Source organism: Echeneis naucrates, chromosome 21, assembly GCF_900963305.1.
Source record: "Echeneis naucrates chromosome 21, fEcheNa1.1, whole genome shotgun sequence".
Lineage (NCBI taxonomy): Eukaryota > Metazoa > Chordata > Actinopteri > Carangiformes > Echeneidae > Echeneis > Echeneis naucrates.
In genome coordinates, this window is record NC_042531.1 from 7,270,409 (window position 1) to 7,296,718 (window position 26,310).

The window sequence follows — 26,310 nt, forward strand, 5'->3', positions numbered from 1 at the left end:
AATTCACAGTCATTGTGTGAATGGCATTATTTGGTCTCATCTGTCTAAAAGAAGTCCCCCTGGAGAATTTTGGCTTCTTCAGATGAGTCTCGAAAATCTATGAAAAAAAAAAAAGCTTACAGAATCAAACATCAGACTGGCCCCCTCAGCAATTTGCTGGTGAACAAAGTGAAGCATTTAATGGCCAAAGAGCCAAATAGCTCCTTCAGGGGTTGTTGGAGATGAAAAACAGAGATAAAAGAGCTGAACATAGGATGTAATCACTAGATTGGCACACACTGTTATTTTCTCTGGTGCTGTTTCTTTAATTCCTTCAGTCATGCTGACATGAAACATGGATATGCAGTTTTGTTTCTCATGATTAATGCAGTTCCAAATTAAAACAGTTAACACAAAAGAGAAAGGGAAAACCCATTATTTCAGCAACTTCAAAAATTATAATCAGTACACAGTAGTCCAACCCAGCAGTGAGTCAATTACCAAGTACCACAAACAAAAGGTGTGGCCACACCTTTCAGTCTGTCTGTAGTTAGTTTAACTCATGATCATGGTTACAGGCCAGTGCTAACCAGGTGTGAAGTCAGTACTGTTCTTATGGTTTCCTGCAGGTTAATATACTTTGGACGGTCATTGTTGAAGCTCTCATCTTCCTGTATATGATTTTAACAGACACCTGCCAACCAATCAGAAAGTGGGATGCGTCCTGGCTGTGGAATTAATACCTCATCAACTATGAACACACAGTTTGTGTGTGTGTTGATGACAGATGGTGGAGATTAAGCTGCATTAATCAGTGTTATGATCAGCCAACAGACTGAAACACAAAACCTCTATCTGGAAGACAAAAGCTAATGCTGCTATTAATACTGCTAATACTACTGCTGCTACTACAGTAGCTGTGTCTAAGTGTAATGATAAATTTCCACATGATGTTTATACCGGACATTTACAAGTGCCTTGACATTAATTTTACAGTTTCATTTCATAGTTTTTTTTTTTTTTTTTTTTTTTTTTTATTCTTGATGTTTTTGTTAAAGATTTCTGCATTTAGTGTATTAGACTGAAATATTGTTGAAATAGAATTTGTTATATTAGTGAGTGAAGCTTTATGCTGCAGTCTGACTTTCTCTCATTATTATTCCACTTCAACAGGGAGGCTAAATGGTGGGATATGGCAACCATATTGTCCCTGTTGACTTACACACTTCAACACATACACACACATACGCGTGTGCACGTTTACACACGCACACAGCAGGACAGCAGTATGTATGGAGGGGGGGGCCCTCATGCATAAACGAGATCATTTTCATAAATTAAAGTCTTGCCTGCAGAACGAACATCTGTGCCCTTCACACACACACACACACACACACACACACACACACACACACACACACACACACAGACACACAGTAATCCTGGTTCTATCCTTCAGTCAGGGTGATGATGCTGTTAACATGTTAACAGTGTTTTCAGGGTTTTCTCTGTAAGTAGATATATGTTTGGTTTTGAACTTAAAAAGTTTTGAACCTAAAATTCAAAAATGGTTGTCACCTAAATGTCAGATTCTTAGGAAGGCATTCAAAGCTTTTAATTTAACCATATCTGAAGGTTTATGAGATGGATTTTGTTTTTTTTCTCATATGTTGTGTTTTCTCACACTATAGGTTTAGTTCATCCCACTACATTTCAATGGACAGGGGACTGCGTCAGCCTTTACTTCGTCAAATTCCACATCTAATCTTTCAACAGCAAGGTCGTTGGTTGATCGGGCAAGTAATCAGCGCACATGGCAGAAAGTCACTCTGTTTTTGAAATGCTGGGATTACTTCATTCAGGCTCAATCTATACAAGGTCTGCAGCAAGCTGCTCACGAAGCATGGCACGACCAAAATTGGAGAAAAAAGGTTCTTATGCGACAATTGTGAAAGAGTTTTTCACCTGCTTTATTTGGAAAATGAAATAACTTCAGATGTGAATTGGCACTATATGAATACAAAATTAAAATTGAGACATATTGTATTTAAATACTGAAATACTGTAGCATTGATGATCTGATCCATTCATGTATAGATGTGTTTTTAGACATTATGATAACTGTTCGGTTATCTTTTAAAGAAACTAATGTATGCTGAGGATAGCCTGAAAATAACTGGTAACAAACACCGGACTAAATGTGAGGGTTGTTGTCGTCTTGTTCGGTTGCATATGAACAAAATCTCTCAAACTAATAACATTGAATTCCTTTTAATAAAAGGCCTTTATAAACATCTATCTTATAAAATATGAACAAGAGCCACATGAAATGTTAACAGAACACTACAGGAATGTTATAAAAAGCATAAAGTAAAAATCACATGAACAACATGAACACACCGGCCCACTCCCGGCTTAAAAACCGGCCTAACATCAGCCAACATCGCCTCACTGACACACTGACCAAAAAATAGAGAAATCTTTATTCTTTCAACATTTGGAATTATCAGCTGAGCATTGCTCAGGTTTTAACAAAATTGCATAGTTTCTTCCAGATTATTGCTTATTGATTATTGATTATTTTTAAGTCATAATATGGATAATAATGAGACATTCAGACAGCGTCTCCTCAGGATGAAGCGCTACAAAGATTACATCAACAACATGATATCGCCAACATTGTCCTCAAAACCAAATAGTCATAGACCCTGATGAAGACAGAAAGAAGAAAAGAAAGAAGGACAGAAAGAAACATATTTAATGGTCTCTCTGTCTGTCTCCATCAGTCTGTTAGTCCTTCTTTCTCCACTTTCTCAGGACTCATGGAAGATGGCATTCAGCTGGGCATTCATCAGGCGCTCATGGTGCGAGTGTCCATCAAAGCCCATCAGACCGTCCACTTGCAGCTCACCACATCGCTGGTTGGACCCCCCACCACCATAGATGCCTGTGTGTCCCCCAGCTCCTCCTCCCCCGTAGTGCACGCTGAAGGAGAAACTCTTGTCATAATCAGTTGCTGTGACGGCCTCGTGCTTGAAGGACGAGAAGTTGCCATTGATGCTGAGCGGTGGGCTGAGGGGCGGGTCAAAAGCTGGTCCATCTGAGACCAGGACGCCATCAAAGAAGGGCTCCAGAGGGCCGTACGGCTGACCTTTGACCTGGTGGAAGATGTGGGATGGTTCCATGGTGCCATAGGGCGGGCTGGGCAGGCCGGCCGTCAGTCCGGGGCTCTGGTAGAAGTGTCCAGGATAGGCAGCAGGTCCTGCAGGGGGAAGATGAGCCGGCATGTCTGGTGTCTGCTCAGGCAGGAACGTCCGAGGGTTCAGCTGCAGGCAGCCTGCCACCAGGTTAGTGGTTGGCTGAGAGAGACCTGACAACAGAGACAATAATCAGTCAGAACTCATCTGATACTATCAATACCTGTTAATACATATATTTATATTTATATAGCACAATAAAGATTAATACATATTTAATAGTTAAAAGTTGTTATTAAATGTTAATGGTATGAACATATATACTATTGGATGTCAATAGTTCAATATTAACTTTGGTTAAATGTCAGTACCTTTTGATATATGCTAATAAAAAAGACGTCTTCCATCCTAATACTACCTATTGCCAATTAAAAGTTGTTAACTTTCATTAATATTAATTCTGTGCTTGAATAGTTCCCTCAGGAAGTAATACTCATTTAACTGCACACTTTAAGCACTTTTGTAAATTGGTGCTAAAAGAATCCTGACTCAACATTTAACAGAGTCAACAAATGGCAAAGTGTTAAATAAAATGGCTGCTTGAATTATATTTGGAACCCCTGCAACACAAGAATATGAGATAAAACCCTGTAGTATCACCACTAGTATCAACAAAGCTGAGATGGCGATCATTAACAGTCCTGAAAGCAATATGTCAACAACAAGCAGCAATAGGTGTCCTATCATAGCTTTATTAAACAAATACCTCTAACTTTGTGCTCTTGTTTATTTGAGGACAGGCTGTCTGTGGCTTTTATCTGATACTGACCTTTGCAGAGCGCATGGACAAAGCTCATAAGGTCAGGCGCCTTGCCAGAGCGCAGGATCTCGCTCAGAGCCCAGATGTAGTTCTTTGCAAGGCGAAGCGTCTCGATTTTGGACAGTTTCTGTGTTTTGGAGTAACAGGGAACGACTTTCCGCAGACTCTCAAGAGCATCATTCAGCCCGTGCATGCGATTCCTTTCCCGTGCATTTGCTTTCATCCGACGGATTTTAAACCTTCAGAAAAACAGTGGGTTCATCTTTAGTCTACTTATCAACCAAAATTTTTTATTAGCATCCTACTAATGGGAATAATATTCATTCACAAATCACAACACATAAGCCTACATTTCATGCAAATCTGTTGCATATGCTCCAGAAACTGTCACAGATAAACTCTTGCTATAACTTTAACAAATTGATTATTTTAATTCCAGAGGCCTTAAAACCATCTGCAACTTTTCTTCTCAGACTGTATTTGGTAAGAGGACAGTGTTGTCTGAAGCCAGAGAGAAAATAATTCAGGTCAAAATCAAATCAACAAATGTAACACTGCTGCTGGTAAAGGTAATATCTGTTAGAGGATGATAACTTTTAAAGCTTTTAAAACTATGTTTTATCTACATTAACATTGTGATTATGAGGTAATCAAATTGCAAATGTCTTTGTTCTGACAGCAATTTCCTTCTTGGTTCCTACAGTGATGGGATCCAATAGTCTGCCTTCAATCCTCAAAGTTGCAAATGCTTTATGCAAGCTTTTAAATTTTGATTCAAATTTACATTTCAAATTTACTTTTGTATCAACTGGGGTAGAAATTAAAAATCACAAGTCTTAAAATGGAGTCAAAGAAATGTTAATTCACTAGAATGAAAACAAAGCTTAATGACTTCAACTATCATCAGCCAATATTACTTTTACAGTTGAGGGCAGAAGAAAGAGCCTCAACACATTGTTAACTTTAAAAGCAATTTGTTGCCCCACCTATTGGTACAGGTTTTCATGATATTTTTTATCCTGCTATATTTCATCATACCACAATCTGGCTCCTCAGAGGATGAATCTTTGGCATCTAAATGGTCTTTCCTATAGCACCAGCCTCAGGATGAACATTTCTTTATCTGAACACAGTGCTGAAAAGATTTTTTTTTTTTTTTTACTCAGGACAAGAACAGGAAAAATAAAACTATTTAATTCACCTCTGCAGTCGAGCCTTTGTCATCTTCTTCTTCTTTGGCCCTCGCCTCTTGGGTTTGTTCTCGCCATCTTCTTCCTCCTCCTCTTCTTCCTCTTCATCGTCGTCGTCATCTTCATCCTCCAGATGGTGGAGGTGATCGTCCTCCTCCTCCCCTCCTACTACTCCTCCTCCTCCTCCCCCTCTCTCTAATTCTGCTCCGGTGGGGCTGTGAAGATCCTGCTGCTCCTCCGACTCCACTGATGCCTGTTCCTCCCGTACAGACCTGGTCATGATGCTGATTCTCTGAAAAACACAAGAAACATGTCCGTTAGGAACCAACTGAATGCTGCAGGAGAGCACTGATTGTTGCAGAAAGCTTAGGAATAGACAAGAATAAACCTGAATGTTTCAACTTGGCTGTATCATCTTAGCTCTTATTACAGTTTTGGCAAATGTTTTAAAAGATATACATAAAATCTTTCTCGGAACAAGTGGAATTGAATACATCACATCCTACGGGACAACAACATGAGGGTTTTTCTTTATATTTTACTTTACTATTACTATTATATATATTTAAATCACCAAACATCCTTTTTGCTGTTTGAGATAAAAATCTGATCTGATTTGACATTAAAATTATTTCAAATGGTTGAGTTTCAACAGTGCACACAGTCACTGTATGGAGTTAACAATTCATCATATATTTATAGTTTATAGCCTATTATTGTTATCAGTGGTTATCGTTATCAATTGACAGTGATTCTTCTCCAGTCTGTTAATCTTAATGTTCAGCTGCTAAATACAAGAAAGTGGCCATATACACATACACGAAGTTCTATTAAAAGGTACTCATGAATTAATTAATGATTTAATGACATTTTATTCCCATGAGGTCAGACTAAACATCTTTGTATTTGTTTTTGTGTGTGTTGAGCAAAATCAGCAGGTGGCTCATATGAACTGAGGCTATAGCCTTTATTTGAAAAAAAAAAAAAAGGCTAAAAACACCACACAAAGCCATAAAATAGATATAATTACATAATATTTACATCTCTAGAAAAATACATATATTATCTTTGAAAATGTAATAAAAACAGGCTTTAAAATTGTGTCGTTTGAAAAATAAAATCAACATGAAACTTCGACCAGTGCACGTTAATTCTTATTTAATTCAAAATAAATATATTTTAAAGAGCATTTCTAATTTTAACCAAAGCTTTTCTGGAACTTAAATCAGTTATCGAAAATCCCCCAAAATGTTTCAAGAGTGAATCCTTCTTTGTGTCTGTGCGGAGAAAAGGTGACCCGAGTCTTTATCCGTTTCAAATAGAGATGTACACTAACAACAATAACACAATTCTTCTACTTAGAATAACTTTTCTTTTAACTTTACCTTTACAAAGCAAAATCCCTCAGCTGGATATTAAATTGTTGAAAAAACAAATGGCATCAGATTGTCCGGAAACAAAATCACTTCATTTTAAAATCTGTTTATTTGTAAATCAGTTGTTCAAATCTATAACAGCTTTGTAAAATTAAGCAATTTGAGTTAACACAAAAGGTGAATAAAACATCTGACAATGTTTTATTCACCTGTATAGAAAATGTAAAAACTGAGGCAAAAATGTTAATTCAGGCAACACAATAAAACCAACGACCGACGTTAAATCAGCCAATTTAATCTAATTGGCTGGAGTCGTATGTTTGTTGTTGTTGTTTGTTTTTTAAGAACAAATGACCGTTAAATGAGGGTTAGACAGGTGACGGTGAGCGGAATGAAATCAAACAACAGCAACGATTAAAAACTTCATATTTTATAAAATTAAAAACTTCGGGGGAGGAGACAAACGTTTTTAATAATATATATATATATATATATATATATATATCAGCAGGTGAACAATTTAGGATACGGAGGTTATTAAAAAACAAAACACAAAACTTTAACAATAAAAACTGAAGACAAAGCTAAAGGCAATAATTCAACTTATTTAACTTTTTTTTCTTTGACCCGAACAGACTCCGTTCAATTGGTTACAGATTATTTTCTCTAGAATTTTCTTGAATTTATTTATATTAATCTGATAGACTCTAAATGGTCAGATTTATTATTGCGGAGGTCAGATTACACTTAGAACGGAGGAACCAATCAGAGGAGGGGATTCATCAGACAGCTATTGGTTATTAATCTATTAAAAACCTACCTGTTATAAAGGTCTGATGTCCGTTAGATTGCACGCATCCCGTGTGCTCTGTTCAGTCTACGTGTCCGTGCGTGACTGTGCGTGACCTGTTCTGAGGTTTCTGAGGAGTGTGTACGGGATGATGCCGCTTTTATACCCCGCACATACACACACGCGGGAGGGCACAGGGACTGAAGGACAGAGGGGGGTGGGGGGTGATTAGCATATCGGGGCCCCGCCCCCCCGGCACGCGCCATATGGTGCATACGTCATGAAAACGGCCCCGGGGATCACGTGACAAATCTTCCATTTGTATGAGCCAAACACACACACACACACACACTCTCTCTCTCTCTCTCTCTCCCTCTCTCTTTGTGAAGAAAGTTGACCATCTGTCCGCAGACACACCACAATTTGTGTGTTTGTGTGTGTGATGATTGTATAGCCTTTTTATATTAAAGTAAATCTGTGCAGAGGTTTGTCAGCGGGGCTACTGTTGTTGAAGAAGATGATGATTATTTAATTTGTTCTCCGTCAGGTCAGATAGAAAATAGGAAAAATTAAATCAGTGTGTGGTGAGTTTAAAAGGCCCCCGTCCCACCATGGAGGCTCAGATGGTCCTAAAGAGGGAGGGACAGGAAGAGGCTGATCTGTGTGTGTGTGTGTGACAGAGACGAGGAGAGAGAGAGAGAGAGAGAGAGAGAGAGAGAGAGAGAGAGAGAGAGTTGCAGGTGCGAATGCAATTACATCAAAAACTTTATTTCAGCAACTGAAAACCATGTGAACGTGATAAAACCAAGCACCAAGAGTATCTGAACAAGAATCTATGTATGTGATGCTGTTTCCTGAGACACACAACAGCGTCTGTCAGGTAGTGGGGTCCCCCAGTTATCCCTGTCGGCAGCAACAAGTCAGCCAGTGAGATGATCGGTTGTGTGACGATGAGATTTACAACACGTCTACTTCACTGGGCCTGCCTAGCTCCTGCCTACAATGAGCGGATTAATTTTTCCACTCCTTCTTTTTGCAGCTGCCCTGACCTGCAGAGGACAGCCTGTCTTTGTCCTGTTGGTATTGGTACCAATTTTTTATCTGGAAAGACTTTCAGTCAGGTTGGCTTTGATGGGACGTTTGGAGGTTAGCAACTGATTATGAAACCTGATTGGTTTAATGTGGTTTTGGAGTCCGCTATTAATTGAATGTTATGACTCTGCAAGTAATTTCAAAGTATTTTTCTGAGTGGTTCCTGACAGCATTGACACATATTAGTGGATCTGCTACTTTACATAATGGCCTGAACAGATAAGGGTCCCAATGTATACTAAAATAGTAACTCTTGGCTAATCTAGTTACCCATTTATTAACAATATCAAATAATTCAGTCTGTATCCAACATACACAACAAAGATATCTACCAAATGAATCCAGCACACTTTTTTATTAATTTATCTGTGGTTAAGTTTGTGCCTCAATAGGAGTTTCAGCAACACAGGAGCTGCTGTACTGTGTGATTTGTTGAATTCTCATTGTGGAATAGTGGAAAATGTACTTCCCATTAATTTTGATATGGAACTGGTTGAAGTTGTCCAACTGATGTGGGAGGGACTAACTTCTCATTCAGGAAATATTCATTATTTATGTTCTTGTTTAATCTCTGCACTGGAAAATAATGTACATATATCGCATATTTGTGGTAAAACACAGTGCAGTTTGTCTGCTGCTACATTTAACCCCCCCCCCCCCCCCCCCCCCCCTACTCTGGGCCACACCATGGAAGTACATTTCCTCATGTGAATGTTGGTGTGGCTGCCACACGACCGGCTGCATCAGCCCTGATTGTCAGGGAAGAAGCCGTGGACTCTGGACCAAACTGTTGCCCGGTGAAGAGATCACTATGGTGACAATAAACCAGTTGCTAGGTGGCTACCAGGCAGCATTTGAGGACCTATGACCTACCCATCAGTGTGATTCCTCCGACAGCTAATGGTTAACACAAAATCAATGTCTGGGCTGCTCAGGTGAGGACGAATGAATATAAATCAGAAGAGTGACTCAAGTCCAGTTGTGATGTGGAGAAAGCTTTTTTCATGAAATATAAAAACATGCCTCCCAAAAACACATCAGTTAACAGTTTAATACTTTCTAACTGTGCCCATCTCTGTAGAACTTGTAGAAGTTCTCTTTGAAACTTTTCTAAATATTAACATGCAACATATTAATTCTTCTCTAACATTAAAAGCACATTTCCACAGTTTTACAATGCTCATTTAGTTCACAATGAACAATGTTCTGTGTTGTACATAACTTTTGAAAAAACTTAATTTATGAGATTTTTTTAGACAGCAGAATAGCCTTTGTGAAATGTACCATGTTGATGAATGAACATATTTTTTCAACAGTACAAGGTTAATGTCTGCATTTTATGTTTGTAATGGAAAACATTTATTAGTAAAAGCAACTTCACAGTAATCCTGTAATCTGCACAAAAGTAAAAGTGATAATCTTTGTAATAGAATTAAATGTAATACAGCCAATAACAGCACTTGTGTGAATTGTTTTTCCCCACACTGTGTGGTTAGAAGCAATATAAATGAAAGACCATTGTATGTTTTTAGTCCAGCCAAAGCTGCAAATTGTTCCGACATAGAGACATTTCAAGTTATCATCGAATTCTGAAAAGATGTGAGTCTACAAACATTACAAATGGTGGCACAGAGAAAACGAGGAAGGGGTTGAAGTGAAGACAGAAAACAAATCAGTGTTGAATAAGAATTACTATTCTATACTGTGTGTGTGTGTGTGTTTTCACTGGACTCTTCTCTGCATGAATAGGGTAATCTGACCTTCTACACACACAGAAATCCTCCTCCACACTCATGTGTGACCAAAACAAGACAAAACACATCGCTGCTAAAGAGAGATTATCATACTGAACTCGATAACAAAAACGGAAGAGACATGCTGGTATAAGAATGAGATTAGGGATGTGGTAAAAACCTATCTAGTGTCAGTTAAGAATGAGTTGTGAAACAAGTATCTGGGCAGCCAGTGGAATGATACAGAACACAACACTAAAATTTACTTTTAAAGAGCTCAACCTATAATATGCACTTTTATTACCAGTACTCAGCTCATTACATCAAACAGCAGCTGTGCTTCTTGTGAGGAAGACCTTCAGTTTAATGGAGTTTGGTTTCCATCTGATGGCTACATGTAGCTACTACATGTCCCTTTGTCTTTCGTCATCAAGCTATTATGTCTCAAAACAATATCAGAGTCATTTCAGATGTTTGAAAATAGCAATAGACGTCATTGGTCATGGTCTCATTTTGTGTTGAATATAGTTATTTTTTTACCAGGTCTCTGCTTTCAGAGAGCACAATAGTTTTTGTGTGATGTAACATGTTGATAAATTGAATGCATTGACCGTGAAGCTGACGTCCTCACGGGTCAAATACAGTTTGCATTAATTGCAGTGGTGATAGTAAAATCCGAAATAATCCTGTAACATAAATCCTCTGTAGTCTCTTTTTCAGTCTCTGTGATGGGAGTGTAATTTCCAGTGTTGTGTGCGCAGCCGCAGTCCGGCAGGCGTCGCCGTCTCTCCGCTGCAGGCCGCTGAGGACACGCCCCCTCTGGCGCTCCGCCCCGCCCCCTGTCCGCGCACGCTGCTGCTGCGCCGCCGCCGCCGCTCGTGCCGCAGCTGCGGCTGATTTCAGGAAGCGGAAGCAGGAATGTTGGAGTGTTTTTAGAAAAGTTTGGACAAGTTGGACAGTCCCGGAGCTGAGATGCAAACTGCGGAGAAACATGACGGTGAGTCGGCGACGCTGTGCTGAAAAAGCTGAACGTGCCGCTGCAGGTGAGAGTTAAAGCTGCTGCTGCTGTTTGGGGGGGACCGAGTTCGAGTCCGGCTGCTGTCAGAGGTGCGCTGCGTGTCAAACAGCAGGAACAGGATCAACAAGACCCGCAGAGAAAGGACGGTTTTATATAACATCAGGATTCAAAGGGACGCTCGGCTTTCTTTGGTGTAGGAATCAGAACTGACGAGTTACAATAGTTTAGGATACACAAGTTGTTTCATTGCTTTGTGTGTACGCATGTGTGTGTCTCAGATTGGAAGAAGTGCTCAGACGATTTACTGAAGTCAGTGTGTGAAAACACATCTTTGAAATACAAAAGTTTAAGCATCGAAATAGACTTCATCATAGTCCAAATTATTGACCTAGAAATGTCCAGGTCACTTTTATTATTTGTTGTTAAGACTTTGACTTGCGTAGTTTGAATCACATTTTTTGAAAACATATGGGATGCAGTGATGTGTAAAGTAGTATTAAATTCTAAAGTACTTCAGAATGATAGTGTGACATACATATTTGTATTTTATCATGTACTCATTGGTTACTTTTCACAGATCATGTATGTGCTTGTCTGTGCAATAGACACTGTTGGTGTGTGTTGACAAACACTTTGTTGGGCTCTTTTGAAAGAGGAATCCTTTAGTTACAGTTACAGTGAGACAAATAGTGGTGCAAAGAAACAAAATGGATCTTTTCTTTTTGCTTCTACTCCTCTAAAAGTTAGAGAGTAACACAGCTCCATTTTTTTACTACCTTACATGTAGTATTTCAGCAATAACAGCAATAATTACTTCATCATGATACAAAGTGAGCTTCGAAAACAGATGCAATGTCCCAGTATACTGTTGGGCAAAGTAAACCTACTTGCATCTGTACTTGCGTTTGTACTGCTTCTTAAGTAACACTTTGAATGCAAATGTTTCACGATGATATAACTGATTTTACAAGCACCCTCTACCATTCACTGAACCCCTAGTTCAGAAAGAATTTATGTATATTTATTAGCTACTTTTCAGGTGAAGCTTTTGCACTGAAAACATTGTATCAGCTTATAAAAGATAATGCAAAATTAAATGAAGCCAACAGTGGTCAACAGTGGTCAACAGTCCATGTTGACCACTGTGTGACCAAAACTCAAACCACAGTTTGAGTAGTTGAAATGGCATCAGTTTGAAAAATTTCAAACTGCTATTTACAGTACCTTTAATGCATCACTAAAAAGGTACAAAATAATTATTTGATCAATAATTTGATAAATAACAGATACTGTTCTTGAAATATCTGTAAGACTATTTTAACTTTTTTAATCTGCTTATTTTTTAAATGTTACCTTTGAAGTTCAAACACTCATCCAACCAACAAATTCCACATCCATCTCCCCACACAATTTAACTATTGATTAATCTAGCAATTATTTCTCAGTTATAAACAGAAAAGAAAGAACACTTTGTTTTTTGCCCAGGAGATTATAATTGATGCACAAACGTGTAAGTGGATTTTTATTCTAGTAGCTGGTACAGCTAAAGTTGATTTTTTTTTTTTTTTTTACAGTTTGAGGTGTCATATTTTATAAACTAAGAAAGTTCCAGCAAGTTCAGTTTTATTGTCAAACTAGTGGAGTATAACTACTCTGTTCTCCATGCAAGATCCATTTGTATTGACTGTAATTCACAGTTTTTCAAGTCTGTGTTTAAACAGCCCTCAGGTGCTAAAAACGAATAATGAAGAAAGTAGGACTTAGACTCTCTAGTTATGTTTTAGGGAATGAAATACAAACAGAACTGCAGGTCATTTAACGCAGCAGTTCAAAAGCTCTGTGTTGAAAATATAACTTTAACAAATGTAATATCAGGAAAATGGAGCTAAAGTTGCAAAAATAGTGCAGTGAGTGAATATAATATATCCAAAAAAGCTATATTACACTATACAATATTTATATGGAAGCTGTTAGAGATTCATTAATTTGAAATAAATTTCACCAGGAACTAGTTCTGAATTGATCAACCATTAATCTCAAGTATTCCAGGTAGTTCCAGGTAGTTTAATTTTAATTTATAACCAAACTAATTTTAAAAGTTTTTGTTTCTTACAAAGAATGTTGATTTCTTAAGCAAAGTTGGATACTATTACTGCAGTGGAGGAGAAAGTACAGAATAATAAGGTGCTCTAAGTAAATGGAAACTTGATTCAGTTTCCTTGTCATCCTCCTGCTTGTCATCCTGTAGTTTGCTGTAACAATGACGTAACAGTGATGTAAACAGACTCTATGCCCCACTTTTACACTGCTGTTTGCTGTGATGAGAAGGTTCAAGTGTCAGAGCAACTGGAGCCTGCCGAGTTCAGGCAGGAGGAAGTCATCTGTAGCAGTGCAATGTTCTTCATACAGTTGTGTCTGAGTCTGGTTTCTCTCAGCACCAGCAGGTTAATGTACAGAGGTGAGACATTCATACAGTCAATGGGTCATTGTCTCTGAGACATTTGTCTTATGATGACAATAAGCAAAAAAAATAAAAGCAAAAGCCTTTCAGATTCTCAAATAGTTAACTAAAACTTCTTTTTAAAACTGCAAAAACCAGGATAACACCAGGATTCAATTTAAACAGGAAATATTTTTTTTTAACTATTTTCATAATCAAATACTTGTTTATCTCATTTGTAAACCAAGAGGGGAAAACTGGTGGTTGAACAAACCCAGACCTCTGAAAATGTAAGTGGGAAACGGCAAAGAGTTTTTACCAAAATATTCTGACAAAATATAGACAACACAATATACTGGCCTATTGAAACAATGATATAACACATTATTAATCTGTTAGTTTAAAATTGAATTGATGGCAGGGCTGCTGATTATGTTTCAATTAAACATGAAGTCTGAAAATTTTCTGGTTTTGCTTCACTCAAAGTAAAAAAAGAAGCATATTTAAATTTACAATGAACTATTCCAAAACAAGCTTTCTCATAAAGAATGACATATAAGTAATTGACTATCACAATATCTGATTGGACCTGACTTAAAAAGGCACACACCTGTCTATATAAGGCAACAGTGCACATCAGAGCAAAAACCAAGCCATAAGGAGGAAGGAACCGCCTGTGGAGCTCAGAGACAGGATTGTGTTGGGCCAAAGAGAATGGCTACAAAACATTTCAGCGGTATTGAAGGTTCCCAAGTGCACAGTGACCTCCATAAGTCTTAAATGGAGAAAGTTTGGAACAACCAGGGCTCTTCCATGAGACGGCTGCCTGGCTAAACTGAGCAACCCGAAGACAAGTACCTTTGCAAGAGAGGTGACCAAGAACCTAATGGTCACTTGGGCTTAGCTCCAGAGATCCCATGTGAAGATAGGAGAAATTTCCAGAAGGAAAACCCACACTAGAGTGGCCTGCGGGAAGCCCCCTCTTGGTTAAAGAGACATAAAAGCTGCTAACTAAAAGATTGAAAACGGAGTTCTTGGTCTGATGACACAGAGATTGAACTATTTGGCCTCAGGTCTTAGTGTTGGTTCTACAGGAAACCAAGCATGACTCATTACCTGCCCTGTACCATCCCACTGCTAAGCTATAGTGGTGGTAGCAACGTGCTTTGGGAATGTTCAGAAGATGCAGTCAAAGATTACCTTTATTGTTGTAAATTGGGAAAGAAAGCTAAAAATGTGACCTTACTTGCAAACTGTACTTAGTATTTTGAAATATTCAATCCTTAAATGACTGAATTGAAGTTGAACTTTCTTTTCTGTGAAGAATAACACAATAAGCTCTTTATAGTTATAGTTTGGTTTTTTAAATGTAAATTCAGATAACTGAAGAGGACTGAGCTGAGGGTGAAAACAGCCAACCAGCTCAGCTCTATCTCTGATGTGTGTATTGAAGGCAGCTGCAGACTCACTCGCTGCAGACAGTCTGTGTATTTTCTTGCTTTCTGACATTCCCATTTGCTTTGCATTTACAAGAATAATCTAAAAATAAACCTTTCCCTGCCTCACTCCTCATCTCACTCTGTCTCTCTCTCTCTCGTTTTCTCTCTCGGACAGGAAGTTGTTCTGTTCTTTATTCTAAACTATTGTTTCCTGTTTCACACGTTCTAATTTAGATTTGGCTAGATGCTCATCTTCTTCTTTTCTTCTCCATCATTTTCTCCTTACTCCAATATTCTGTTTTTACATCCATGCTTTAGTTTTCTACTTTCATCTGGTTTATAGTTTTCTTGCTATCTTACTGTTCATACATTTATGCAGAGTTTTCCTTCAGTAAATTACTCGATGATTGTATCTTTGCCTGCACAGGCTTAGCCAGACTGAGCTGATAATTATATTTGAACAGGTTTGAAATGAAGTAATGAATCTATTGGTGTATAAAATGTTAAAAACTGAACTGAAATGCTCGCCACAACTTAACAGAGTTCAAAGTAATATCTTCAAACATCCTGTCTTGTTTGCCCAACAATTTAGCACAGTTTCGGGTGCTATATTACAACTTCATTGTCCAGCTGTAATGTTTAAGCCAAAATGAGAACCTCATAATTCACACTAAAGGAAAAATTCTAATTTGAGGATGTCACCCTTGGCTTCCCCAGCTTTGGATAGGCATTTTATGTTGTTATTAATATTTTATAAACCAATTAATAAATAAATTAAGCTTAAACCTTATTTCCACAGTAATCAGTGATAACAAACAGTACTGCTCCTAACATGCTTGCTTTGAGCCCAAATCATCTATCAGCTTTTGCATTGACTGCTTTCCTTCCAGGCTGCCAAGAGTCAAAACTTAGTCACTTTTGGGGTTTTTTTTTTTTTTTTTTTTTGGTCAGTGATGTTTTCATCACCTATTAACACAGTGCAGGCGAGAGATTGGTTGGGAAATTCCCTTTAATTGCATTGAATGGTGCTTGGACTTCAGTTTGATGCCAAAATAATAATTTTTTATCAAAGTAGAAGCTGATTTTAAGAGAGGGCACATCTCACTCTTGGAATTGTTGGGACCTTTGCTGAGTGTTGCCTCGTGGCGCTCCTTTCCTGAACCTCACTGAAAACTCCAGGTTCAGGTCATAACACTTGCCCATTGTCATGCAGTTTGAACTTAATCATTTGAGACACTACATTTAGAAAATGGAGATTATAGCTTATTTCAATGTAGTCAATGTGCTTTCAGGTTACTTTCCCCTCCGTCTCTTTCCAAATATGTGTGTAATCTCAGTCAGTCTCAGTTTGGGTAACTAGCTTATCAACAGTTGAGTACACTTCTCCACTTTTCATCTCAACACAAACCATCTGTTTTCTTATTCATCCCTCCATGACAGGACACATACTTTTTGATTTTGGCTCATTTAAATGATGGCTAATTGATGGTCAGTTATGTCTGTAATCTGTATCTCCTCACTGTCTCCTCTCACCTGTAACTATCTTGCTAAAAAGAGTCCTTCCTGCACACGATCCTTTCACAACTCTCTGTCTTTCTGGCTCTCTCCTCAGGTGTGTTACCTGTTGCTGATGTTGCTGTAGAGTCATCAGTCTTCTCTGACTGACAGACCCCAACCAGACACACGGACCAACATGGAGAGTGGAGCTGTGGAAATGGACATGAGTGCTGCTTCTGGTGAGTAATCTTAAATTTTAAATATTTAACTTAAGTGGTCAAAACTGATATTATGTAACAGGTAATGTTAATTTAAATGGACATTGATACAAAAAACAAAATAATATGTTAAAGGTAACAATTGCAAACTGAGTCTGACAATAAAACTGTATGGAGAAAAACAAAATGTGGTGTTGATGAAGGGCAATTGGAGCTCACAGCTGTGTCTTTTTGTCTATTTGGAGAAATTATTCCATAATTTAATGAGGGCCCAGTTCTGTGCCCCCTCTGCCCTGGGCAGCAGACCCGTTTGTCCCTCCCCTATCGGCGGGCCTGGCCCCGCCACTAACTTTGATGGGTGAGTTTGACAGATAAAATAAATTCATGAAGCACTGCAACAGGACCATGAAATAATTATATATATATGTATATCTCATCTCAGTGGGTGATTCGTTCTGTTTTTTCCTGGTCTGATCTGGAGGTCTAGCGCTGTACTTTGCATTAGCCCAGTCCATTACTTGTAACCAATTAACCACACCGGGAATCGAACTGTGCCATTCTTAATGCGGGGCAGCAGCGCCAGCCATTGCGAGACTGTGCAATATATGATAGATATCAACTTTATTTATCCTGAGGGAAATTCACTTACATGCATGACTCACACAACAGACAAACAATAAGACAGACAGAGACATGCTACCTCACCTTTACACTGTAATGTGCTTTACTTCCCAACATGGCAGATACACAGCTCGTTTTTGTAGAGATTAGATGATGAAAGGTTTAGCTGCTGTAAGCTTTATAGTCAGTGTGAAACTCACCTCTGCAGCTATAAATGTAATGTGTTGTGATGTTGAAGGAAGAAAAGAGCTGAAAAAGTTGGTCCATGTATTTGCCTACTCCGCCTCTCCTCTTCTGTGTGTACGAAATTAGCGCGGACAGCTAGTTACCATGGTCACCAGTGTCGACAAGCCAAGCTAAGGTGAAACAGACTTAGCTTTGTGGCTAACTACATTGGCATTAGCTGAGCTAGCTAAAGTGTGGAGCGGCGACCTAACTCACTAATTCTCACCTCCATTTTTGCCGTCATCCTGAATCTATGACAAGAAGAACTATTATAAAACGAGGCAGAGGAGTAACTAGACATGGAGCACACAGGACAGTCTATTAATCAAGGAGCAACACAAGTTAACACAGCGCAACCAGCAGAGACTGGACTCCCACAGACCTCTACAGAGTTTGAGACTGTTTATTGTGTCCATATAAAATATGTTTTTTTGTACATACGAGAAACTAGACCGAACCTCTCCAGAGACGAGACTAGACCAGAGGTCTCCAAATCCGGTCCTGGATGTTTACTGATTCAAATGAGTGACTCCTGATCAGACTTCAGCAGAGCTTGATGACGAGCTGATCATTTGAATCAGGTGTATTAGAGCAGGAAACATCTAAAACCTGCAGGACAGTAGCCCACCAAACCTCTCCAGGACGGAGCTGGAGACCTCTGGACTGGACCAAACCCCTCCAGAGACTAGAGACTAGACCGGATCCCTCGGTTCTCGTAGCGCCTCTTTATCTGAAGGTGTTTTTGAGCTATAAACATCTCTGTAGCAGAATCACATCAGTGTATTGGACAATGACAAAAAAGCTACTTTCCTATATTTTTTATACTTTTACTCAAGTAAGTTTTTAAGCAAATACTTTTGTACTTTTACTTAAGTAATATTTGGACAAAGCTACTTTTACTTGTATTGGAGTAATACTTGACAAGGAGTATCTGTACTTTTACTCAGGTAGTGAAGTTGTGCACTCTGTCTACCTCTGGCCAAATTTGACCTATGACTTCAGCCTGACAGATGAATTATTTGCTTGATTGATTCTCAGACACCAGAGAGGAGTCAGAGTCCAGCATAGCCTATCTGCGGCGTCGGGCCTGGGCCCAGAGCAGAGACTCCATCTGGCAAAACTCAAATCAAGAGCATTGTGGCCCCCAGAAGCCCCAACAGAGCCAGGGGGATGGGGATACACAGAGACCCTCCGAAGAACCAGGTTAGACTGAGCTCAACTGCCACCAAACAATGTCAAAATCTTTATTAATGTTAACAGTTGTTTATCCTGTTACAGTTATGTCAATATCTCTATACATGTTAACTAATGTGTGACACAACATTTCCAAGTGGGGGGAATCGTAGAGTCAATTCAAATCAAATCTATTTAAATAGTGTCAACACATTTTACACCCAGACCAAACTATTTACGGAGTTGTTAAAGAGACTCAACATATCCCTCCAAGAGTAAGCACTTGGCAACAGTGCCAAAGAAAAACTTCCTTTAACAGGCAGGAACATCAGGCATTTCCAGGCTCAGGGAGGACAGCCTTCTGCCTCGACTGGTTGGGTTGAGAGAGGGAGAGATGCGGGGGGGCAGAGACAGAAACAGAGGCAGTGAGAGCGAGCATGAGGGAGAGGAGGCGGGGACTCAGTAGAGGGTTGGAGAGAGAACAAGAACAGGAGAAGAGAAGATGCCATTGGAAAATACAAAGAAAACATACAGTGATTGCACCTGATAGCACTAAATGTGTACTAGTAAATATTAGCGGGAGGGGAGAAGAGGAGGTTAAAATTGGAAGTGAGAAGTCGTGAGTAACGACTAAAGGTACTTTTGCACTCTTTCAGCAGCAGGGACTGAGTGGGATGATTCAGCACCTGTAGGACAGGGACAGGAAAAGAGAGGAACTAAACAAATACTACTACGCATAAGTGTGTTGTATCTGAGAAAAGCAATAACAATATGTCCTTTAAATGGCTTGGTTATGTCAGATTTAATCTTCTAGAAGCCTACTATTTATGGCATTATTATTGTTGGGAAGGAAACTACAATAATAAGTACAATGCCCCTGAGAGTTTTAGAGTAGTAAACAGACAAGATCCTTGTCTTAACATTACAATGTAAACATGATCTTGTGGTCAGCTAATCTACAGTTCCTCTACTTTCCGCTAGATGTTGCCATAACCAGACCTTAATTGCATTGTAATGAATGGGAAAACTTAAGTTCTTATATACATGCCTTTAATTCACAACAACAAACATCTGCTTTCCTGTTTCATACCATATGCACATTTATATTGTGGCACAGTTGCTGGGAAAAACCCTGGCCTTAGAGGATGCCACCATTTGTCTGGAATTACACTGTACAGTTTTACCCCCATTAGTCATTGGTTGTAGCCACATTAGAATAAACAGGAAGTTGAAGTGGGTCATCTAGTAAATTGGTGGAATTGTATCCTGCTATTGTTATACTGTGACACATCTGAAAGATAGAGTCATGTGCTGAGTCTTTCACTCCTGAAATGGTTTTAACATGCTCATCTGTCGGTCTCTCTGTCAGGGCCAGTTCCAAACAACATCACCAGCTGGCTGATTGAATGCAGGTACAGTTTCTATTTGGCACTCGATCAAACAGTCATACCAGTGTTGTTGTTTTTTGTTTTTCTTTTGTCAGTTTTAGCCTTTCCACTGCTTATTATAAAAATGATATCAATATTGAGCTTTTAAAACAATGTGCACGTGATGATGTGTCTACAACTAAAGCTAGTTGATTTTCTCAATAATGAACTGAGACCAGTGACGATAGTAATAAAAAAAAAAAATCCTTCTTCTTTAGGAATGATAAGGAAGAATATCAGTCAAAATAAACATTGACTGTCACAATGGTCCTTCAAATGCTTACTGACCAGTTGAGTGACAGACTGACTAACTGGTTTTCTGGCTTACTGGGCTTACTGGTTATCGATGTGTTTTCCTGGTGTCCAGTATTGTGTGTATGTAGGAGCAGTGTTATCAGCTACTGACGCAGACGCAGCCAACGCCTAGACATAAAACACACAGAAAACACACATGCACGCCAGACCGACGCCCAGAGATAGGGCACATAGAAGTGTGAAGGAGGACAAAGAAAGAAAGAAAGGAAGAAGCTGACAGAGGATGGAAAGAAAGGCAGAAAAAAGAAAGGAGTGTAAACAGAGGAGGGGTTCCTCCTGCTGAGTCAACATTGTTATCACACGCACAGCGTTTAGTTCATAGCCCTGCAGCTCTGGTGTGCCCTTGGCGACATCACCATGGGGACACAACCAGCAGATTCAGAATCACTTGTTCCCATAGCAACAGCCACCTGCAACAGCCGCATGGCAGCCAGGGGAAAGTGGGAGGGTTAATGGACACTGCGGTTGCGCACTCTTACACAACCCACTGTGTGTGTGTGTTGAATGGTGGCATGAAGTTTGTTCCATTGATAAGAGCTGGAGGTTGTGTAACAGTTCAGTGTTTCCAGGGTCTGGCTGCAGACCGTAGTTCAGACCCGCTAGCTTACTGCTACTGTCAACTGGCCTGACCAGTTCGCTAGTTAGCCTGGGAAAAATAGTTTGGTCAAGAGCTCCTGGGATAGGTACCAAGTATAGGGTTTAGTCTGGCATATCTAGTATTTTCTGGTCAATAGCTGACTCAATAAGTGGACTAGCCTGGCTAGCGATTAGACTGGTACAGTTTACCTTTGTCTTAGCCTCGCTTGACAGGTCAGTTATCATTATGCCAGTTATCCTGGATTAATTAGCATTAGCCTGACATGCAGTTTGCGCTGGAGTAGTTATTTGTTCACCTGGCTGGAGTTAGCATTGAGATAGTTAGCCTTAACCTGGCAGGCAGTTAGCACATGGACAGGTAATCTTAGCCCAACAGACAGCTTGCTGTTTTTGCTTGTAATAGTTAGCTTGACCAGCCCTTTGCTGACTGGGTTAAACAGCCTCAACTCAGCAGGCACCTAGCACAAATTAGATAGACAATCAGTTAGGCTGTGATCAGGCTGGCTATCTTTACCTAGACTAAGACTACCTAGACTTCTGGTGTACCAAGTCTTATCTTTTTCAGTAAATAACCTGAAGTGGTTTAGCCGTGCATCGTTAGCCTTGACCTGACAGTTAGCCAGGGATGGTCAAGCTCGGATTTTTGAGTTGCGATTGTAGAGATTCTCGTGCAACCAGGATGTACTGTACCCTGATTTTTGTGGGTACATCCCAGAGTCATTTATAGATTGGATCATATCAATCTGGAATCAGAGGTTTTCAGGTTTTTGTATTGATAGCATAGTCTGGTTTTTTGTTGACTTGCCTTTTCTGTTTAGGACTGTGTTTCAACTCTTGGGAAATTTTTGACCAGCCCAATTACAATGGTTAACTGGTAACTGGTAAATTTTCTAAGTAAATCAATTGAAATATGCATATTTGCAAACTAACACAATTGGAGCCACGTTGTTGCCTTGTCTTCTTGTTTGTGGTGTCCGGAGTGTGTTACAGGAGGATGAACAGTGCTTAGTTATGCAGCTTGTGTTTTAGCAGATATTGTTTGTGGTACTGACTTCACTTATAGAACGGTCTGTTGGATCTTTATGTTTGAAATGGTCAGTTTATGGTTTAGGTTGATGTATAACTCGTTCTCTGTCTCTGTGTCATGTGCAGGACTCCCTTCGGAGCCTCTCTAGATGATCAGAGTGCTTCTCCCAGCAGAGGTAATCAACATTTCCTGTGTTTTGTTTATCAATTTGGGTGAATTTCATAGTTTATACTTGAAACCAATCCTCATATGTCAGAATATATTGAGAAAATTCTCTTTATATAAGTGTGGATAGGTTACTGAAAGGATTTCCCAATGTGATTGCTTTATGTGAACTTTGCGTGTGAGAACAGGACCTCTGAGGAACGGCTGCAGCTTTGAAGATGACCTTTCACTGGGAGCTGAAGGTCAGTACCAAGAAAAAATTCACAATCCAAACAAGATTAGAGATTTTAGTTCATTGTTAATAGTTTCCCCTTGTTTTTTAATTGTCTATTTTAATTAATCGAGGAAAATCTTTGGACATTTTGGTATATCCTTTACGTCTACATTTTACCCATTTAAACAATTGGCTGATTTTTTTAGATGGCCCTGATTTGAACCTTATGCAGTCAGTCGTCATCATCTGCAAGCCTAGCTGTAATGGAAATAGAGAAGTGTGAAACCGTTTCTTAAGACTAATTTTGTCATCCATGTCGTCAGCAGTCAATCAGGAAGGAAGTTTTACAGTTTATTTTTTCCATTGTTGTTTTCTTCCAATTTTTATTACTTAATACCATCCAAATAAGTACTATATAACAATGCAATGTTGCGTTAAAAAGATAAGGACAGCAGGGGCCAGTTTCACAAGACAGATTTCGTCTATGGCTTTTGAAAACAGAAATGTAAGAAAGAGAGTGTAATGTGAGACTGGTCGGTGCTGTCTACCTGAAACAACTAACTGTGGTCTCCAAATTAAGATAAAATTAAATGGAGGCTATTTAAGGTTATTTCCTTTTTTTGTGTCTTTTGTGAGTTGCTTGGATTAAAACTGCCATAATTTTTCTGACATGATGAAACATATTTTGTGGAGCAGCTAACTCTGTTGGTCTTCGGTAACTGAGACTTTTGGGAAATTATTTTGAAGAGAGAAAACATAGTAGTGTCAATAGAATCAACAGAACATTGTGCGATGTGCTCCATCTTCATTCCTCACTCCTGGTTCTTTATGAAAGAAAAGTAAACAGTCAGACGTGTGGAAGCCCAATGCATGCATGACTGACTGTGCTCACAGTGTGTGTGTGTGTGTGTGGTTTTATCATTCCTCTGATCTGCTGTGAATACAGCATGAATGGCTCTGAAGCAAGAGGGTCTACTTGAATTAACAACAGACTTTAATGGATTCACGTTGAAGCACTGAACACTGACACTGAGATGGTATTTATGTGCTCTGAGGGTCAGCCAGTGCAATTGGGTGCTAAGTAGATACTCATGAGAAGAGGCTTTTGAAGGTAACTACGTTCAAATTAATGTTACTGCATCTAAATTTTGTCCCTTTTAAACTAAATGCTACTTGTTATACACATTTTCACGACATGTGCTTTAAAACAGTCAAAAGGGCCATTAAGGGATGAGATTTTAAGCATCCATCCGCTTACTGAATCTGATCCTGTTGTAATCCTCCAACTTAACTTTTCACTTTTCAACATTTTAGAGTAACTTAAAGCTGAGCTGTTGTTATTTTATCATGTCTGAATAAATTTCACAACCAAATGATTCTTTTATGAATCAAAATTTTATGTTTCGAGTTTAAGAATCAAAAGGGACCAACTGGCTGTGTGTGCATGTGGACAACTCATTAGGATAAAAAGGTTTGGGTGAACTATATGTTAAAAACCTGAGTAATCTCTTCAGTTTAGAGATTCTCTCTGCTTTATGTTGCCTAATTCTCATCTTGTGTTGTTATGACCTTAATTATGTTGAGAGAGATGACTCACGTTGTGTGGCTTTTGTCCTCTTTGTAGATGTCATGTGTGAACAGATCCTAATGGGCTCTAGTGTTGTCAAGACAGGGTGGGAAGGGATTTAAGGGTGAATATGATGGAAGTGAATTAGAAAATTAAAAGCTTCAGAATGGATAAGGTGGAAGTGAATTAGAAAATGAAAAGGTTCAGGATGGATAAGATGATAGTGAATTAGAAAATTTAAAGGTTGAGAATGGATAAAAATGGAAGTGAATTAGTTTAAGGAGGCATGTTGTCAACATGTTTGGCTTCAGTTGAGATGTCTGTCAGAGAGGAAAACTGTGCATTTAAAGGTTTAAGAAATCTATCTGAAATGGAGTGTAAGAGACACTCACGCAAGGTGACAGGTCTCAACATGCCCTTATTAACTGGAAAAGAAAATAACTGTCACACCTCCAGCTGGTGATGACTTTCGCCTGTCTGAGAGAACGAGGGTTAACCGGTTACTTACAAAGGCAGGAGCAGGATATCAATCATTGAATTACAAATTATTTTTATTTTATTTTATTTTTTAAACCTTGGGCTCTTGATTTCAGATGGAAGTACTATTACCAGTCCTATGAATGTATTTTTTTTATTTTTAAAGATACAATAAGCGATAATCCTTTATGTATCTCTGGGCCAGCAAAGCTAAAATGAACTCCATTAATTGGTGATAAAAATTGTCTGAGCTTTTTATATACAATACATATTCCCACATACTAAATTAATTAGCTATTGATGCTTCTTGGCCATAGATTTAATGTCAGGGTTGTAGTGAACTTGTTAATAGGACATGCTAACGACTGGAGTGCACAGTGGAACATTCATTCACTTTTCTATACCATTGCCTTGTGTTTATAGTTTTGGAGAAGGTTGAACTGATGTAAATCTGTAAACTCTTTGTTTTATGGAATTACAGAACTATTCATATACTAGCATTCCCTGTATAATTGTGTACTCAGTTTATTCAGTTCATTATCAGGCAGGTTCACCTGGAATTGGTTATTTATTCTCTGAAATACATAGTTCAATGCTGATTACACTGATTAACAGTATGTCAGTCATGAATATATGACTAATTTTAACTCTGTTCTTTTACTCCGCAGCCAACCATCTTCTGCCAAATAACAATAAAGCAGAATCTTGGTGAGTCCACTTTTATTATTCTTTCTCTTCATTCAGCCATGACTGGACTGAAATAACCTCATGAGGGGCCTGAGTTAGGTCTTCTTTGGAGATTGGATGAATAATTGAAAAGCTTATTGACAAAAGATATCTGTAATTTTCAAACATTTTGGTGATTGATTAATGCCATTTGTGTTAAAATGTGGTAAAAACACGGTATCCTTCCTCAATACTGGAGCCATTAAATAGATGGTTAATGTGCCAAGATTGTTGAAGGTTTCTGACATTTAGGGGATTCATGAAAACATCCAAGTAATAAAGACTTAACCAGGGAATTTTGTGGTCCTAGGTCTAATTCAAATAAATTCCAGATGATGGAAAATTAATTAATCTGGGTCTATAATATATATCTTTGTGTGTATCTTGATGGGTTATGTCTAGTTTTGGTCTTGCGGCGGATCAGAAGAGGAATCAGTATAAAGAGAGAGGAAGAAGTATGAACTCCACAGGATCTGGGAAGAGCAGCACTGTGTCAAGGTCAGTGCACCTCATCAGTCCTCAGTCAAATTCATGGAGGTTCCTGCAGGAAGTGAAAATCATCTTAGATAAAATGTGACAGAGACACAGGAAGCTGTTATTATGCTTCAAACCAATTAAATGACCATGCAGAAAATGTGTTTGTACCCAAATACAAAAGTAACCCTATTTGTTATTTGAACTCTGAGATTTAGACCAATTTACCTAACCATGCCTGAAGATAAATAAAGAAAGTGACCATTCAGTCACTTTCTCTTTTTACTACATGGTAGACTTTATTTTCAGTGGTAGAATCAGTTACTCTTCTGCTAATTTATACTGATTCCACTTTTAATCCACAGACTATCTGTCCTAAGTGTCCGAAAGCACTAATTTAATTTCAGTTGAGTTCGCAGGACTTACAAATGTTTACATGCATTACAGTCTTGAAAACCTTTTCATGTCTGCAGTAGACAGTTATGCACATTAGTTAGCCATCATTTCCTACTG

At 38.8% G+C, this 26,310-nt stretch overlaps 2 protein-coding genes across 5 annotated transcripts in view; one reads left to right on the forward strand and one right to left on the reverse strand.

The window, feature by feature from the left end:
• Positions 1–2,792: 2,792 nt before the first annotated feature.
• Positions 2,793–5,466, reverse strand: neurod1 (neuronal differentiation 1). Its single transcript, XM_029530908.1, has 3 exons — positions 5,198–5,466; positions 4,006–4,235; positions 2,793–3,349 (listed from the first exon to the last, which is right to left on the reverse strand). Exons 1-3 carry the CDS (start codon positions 5,464–5,466, stop codon positions 2,793–2,795), a joined length of 1,056 nt encoding a protein of 351 aa, XP_029386768.1.
• A 5,575-nt stretch (positions 5,467–11,041) lies between these two features.
• The window catches only part of itprid2 (ITPR interacting domain containing 2), a 33,099-nt gene continuing 17,830 nt past the window's right edge, over positions 11,042–26,310 (forward strand). For 2 of the 4 annotated variants that reach the window (XM_029530397.1, XM_029530399.1), the window contains exons 1-8: positions 11,042–11,174; positions 16,687–16,810; positions 18,674–18,838; positions 20,178–20,220; positions 22,300–22,349; positions 22,528–22,581; positions 25,266–25,305; positions 25,726–25,821. In XM_029530397.1, the coding sequence (XP_029386257.1) occupies positions 16,768–16,810; positions 18,674–18,838; positions 20,178–20,220; positions 22,300–22,349; positions 22,528–22,581; positions 25,266–25,305; positions 25,726–25,821 (491 nt within the window). In that variant the 5' untranslated portion in view covers positions 11,042–11,174; positions 16,687–16,767. Of the gene's footprint in view, positions 11,221–16,686; positions 16,811–18,673; positions 18,839–20,177; positions 20,221–22,299; positions 22,350–22,527; positions 22,582–25,265; positions 25,306–25,725; positions 25,822–26,310 lie in introns of all 4 variants that reach the window. The other 2 variants (XM_029530398.1, XM_029530400.1) reach the window with 2 other exon arrangements.

Bases quoted from the DNA above. Each gene is read 5' to 3' on its own strand.
- neurod1 (XM_029530908.1), bottom strand. From the start codon at position 5,466: ATGACCAGGTCTGTACGGGAGGAACAGGCATCAGTGGAGTCGGAGGAG. The intron at 4,236-5,197 runs GTGAATTAAATA...GTTTTTCTGAAG, and splicing joins ACAAAGGCTCGACTGCAGAG to GTTTAAAATCCGTCGGATGA. The intron at 3,350-4,005 runs GTCAGTATCAGA...CTCTGTTGTCAG, and splicing joins TGTCCATGCGCTCTGCAAAG to GTCTCTCTCAGCCAACCACT.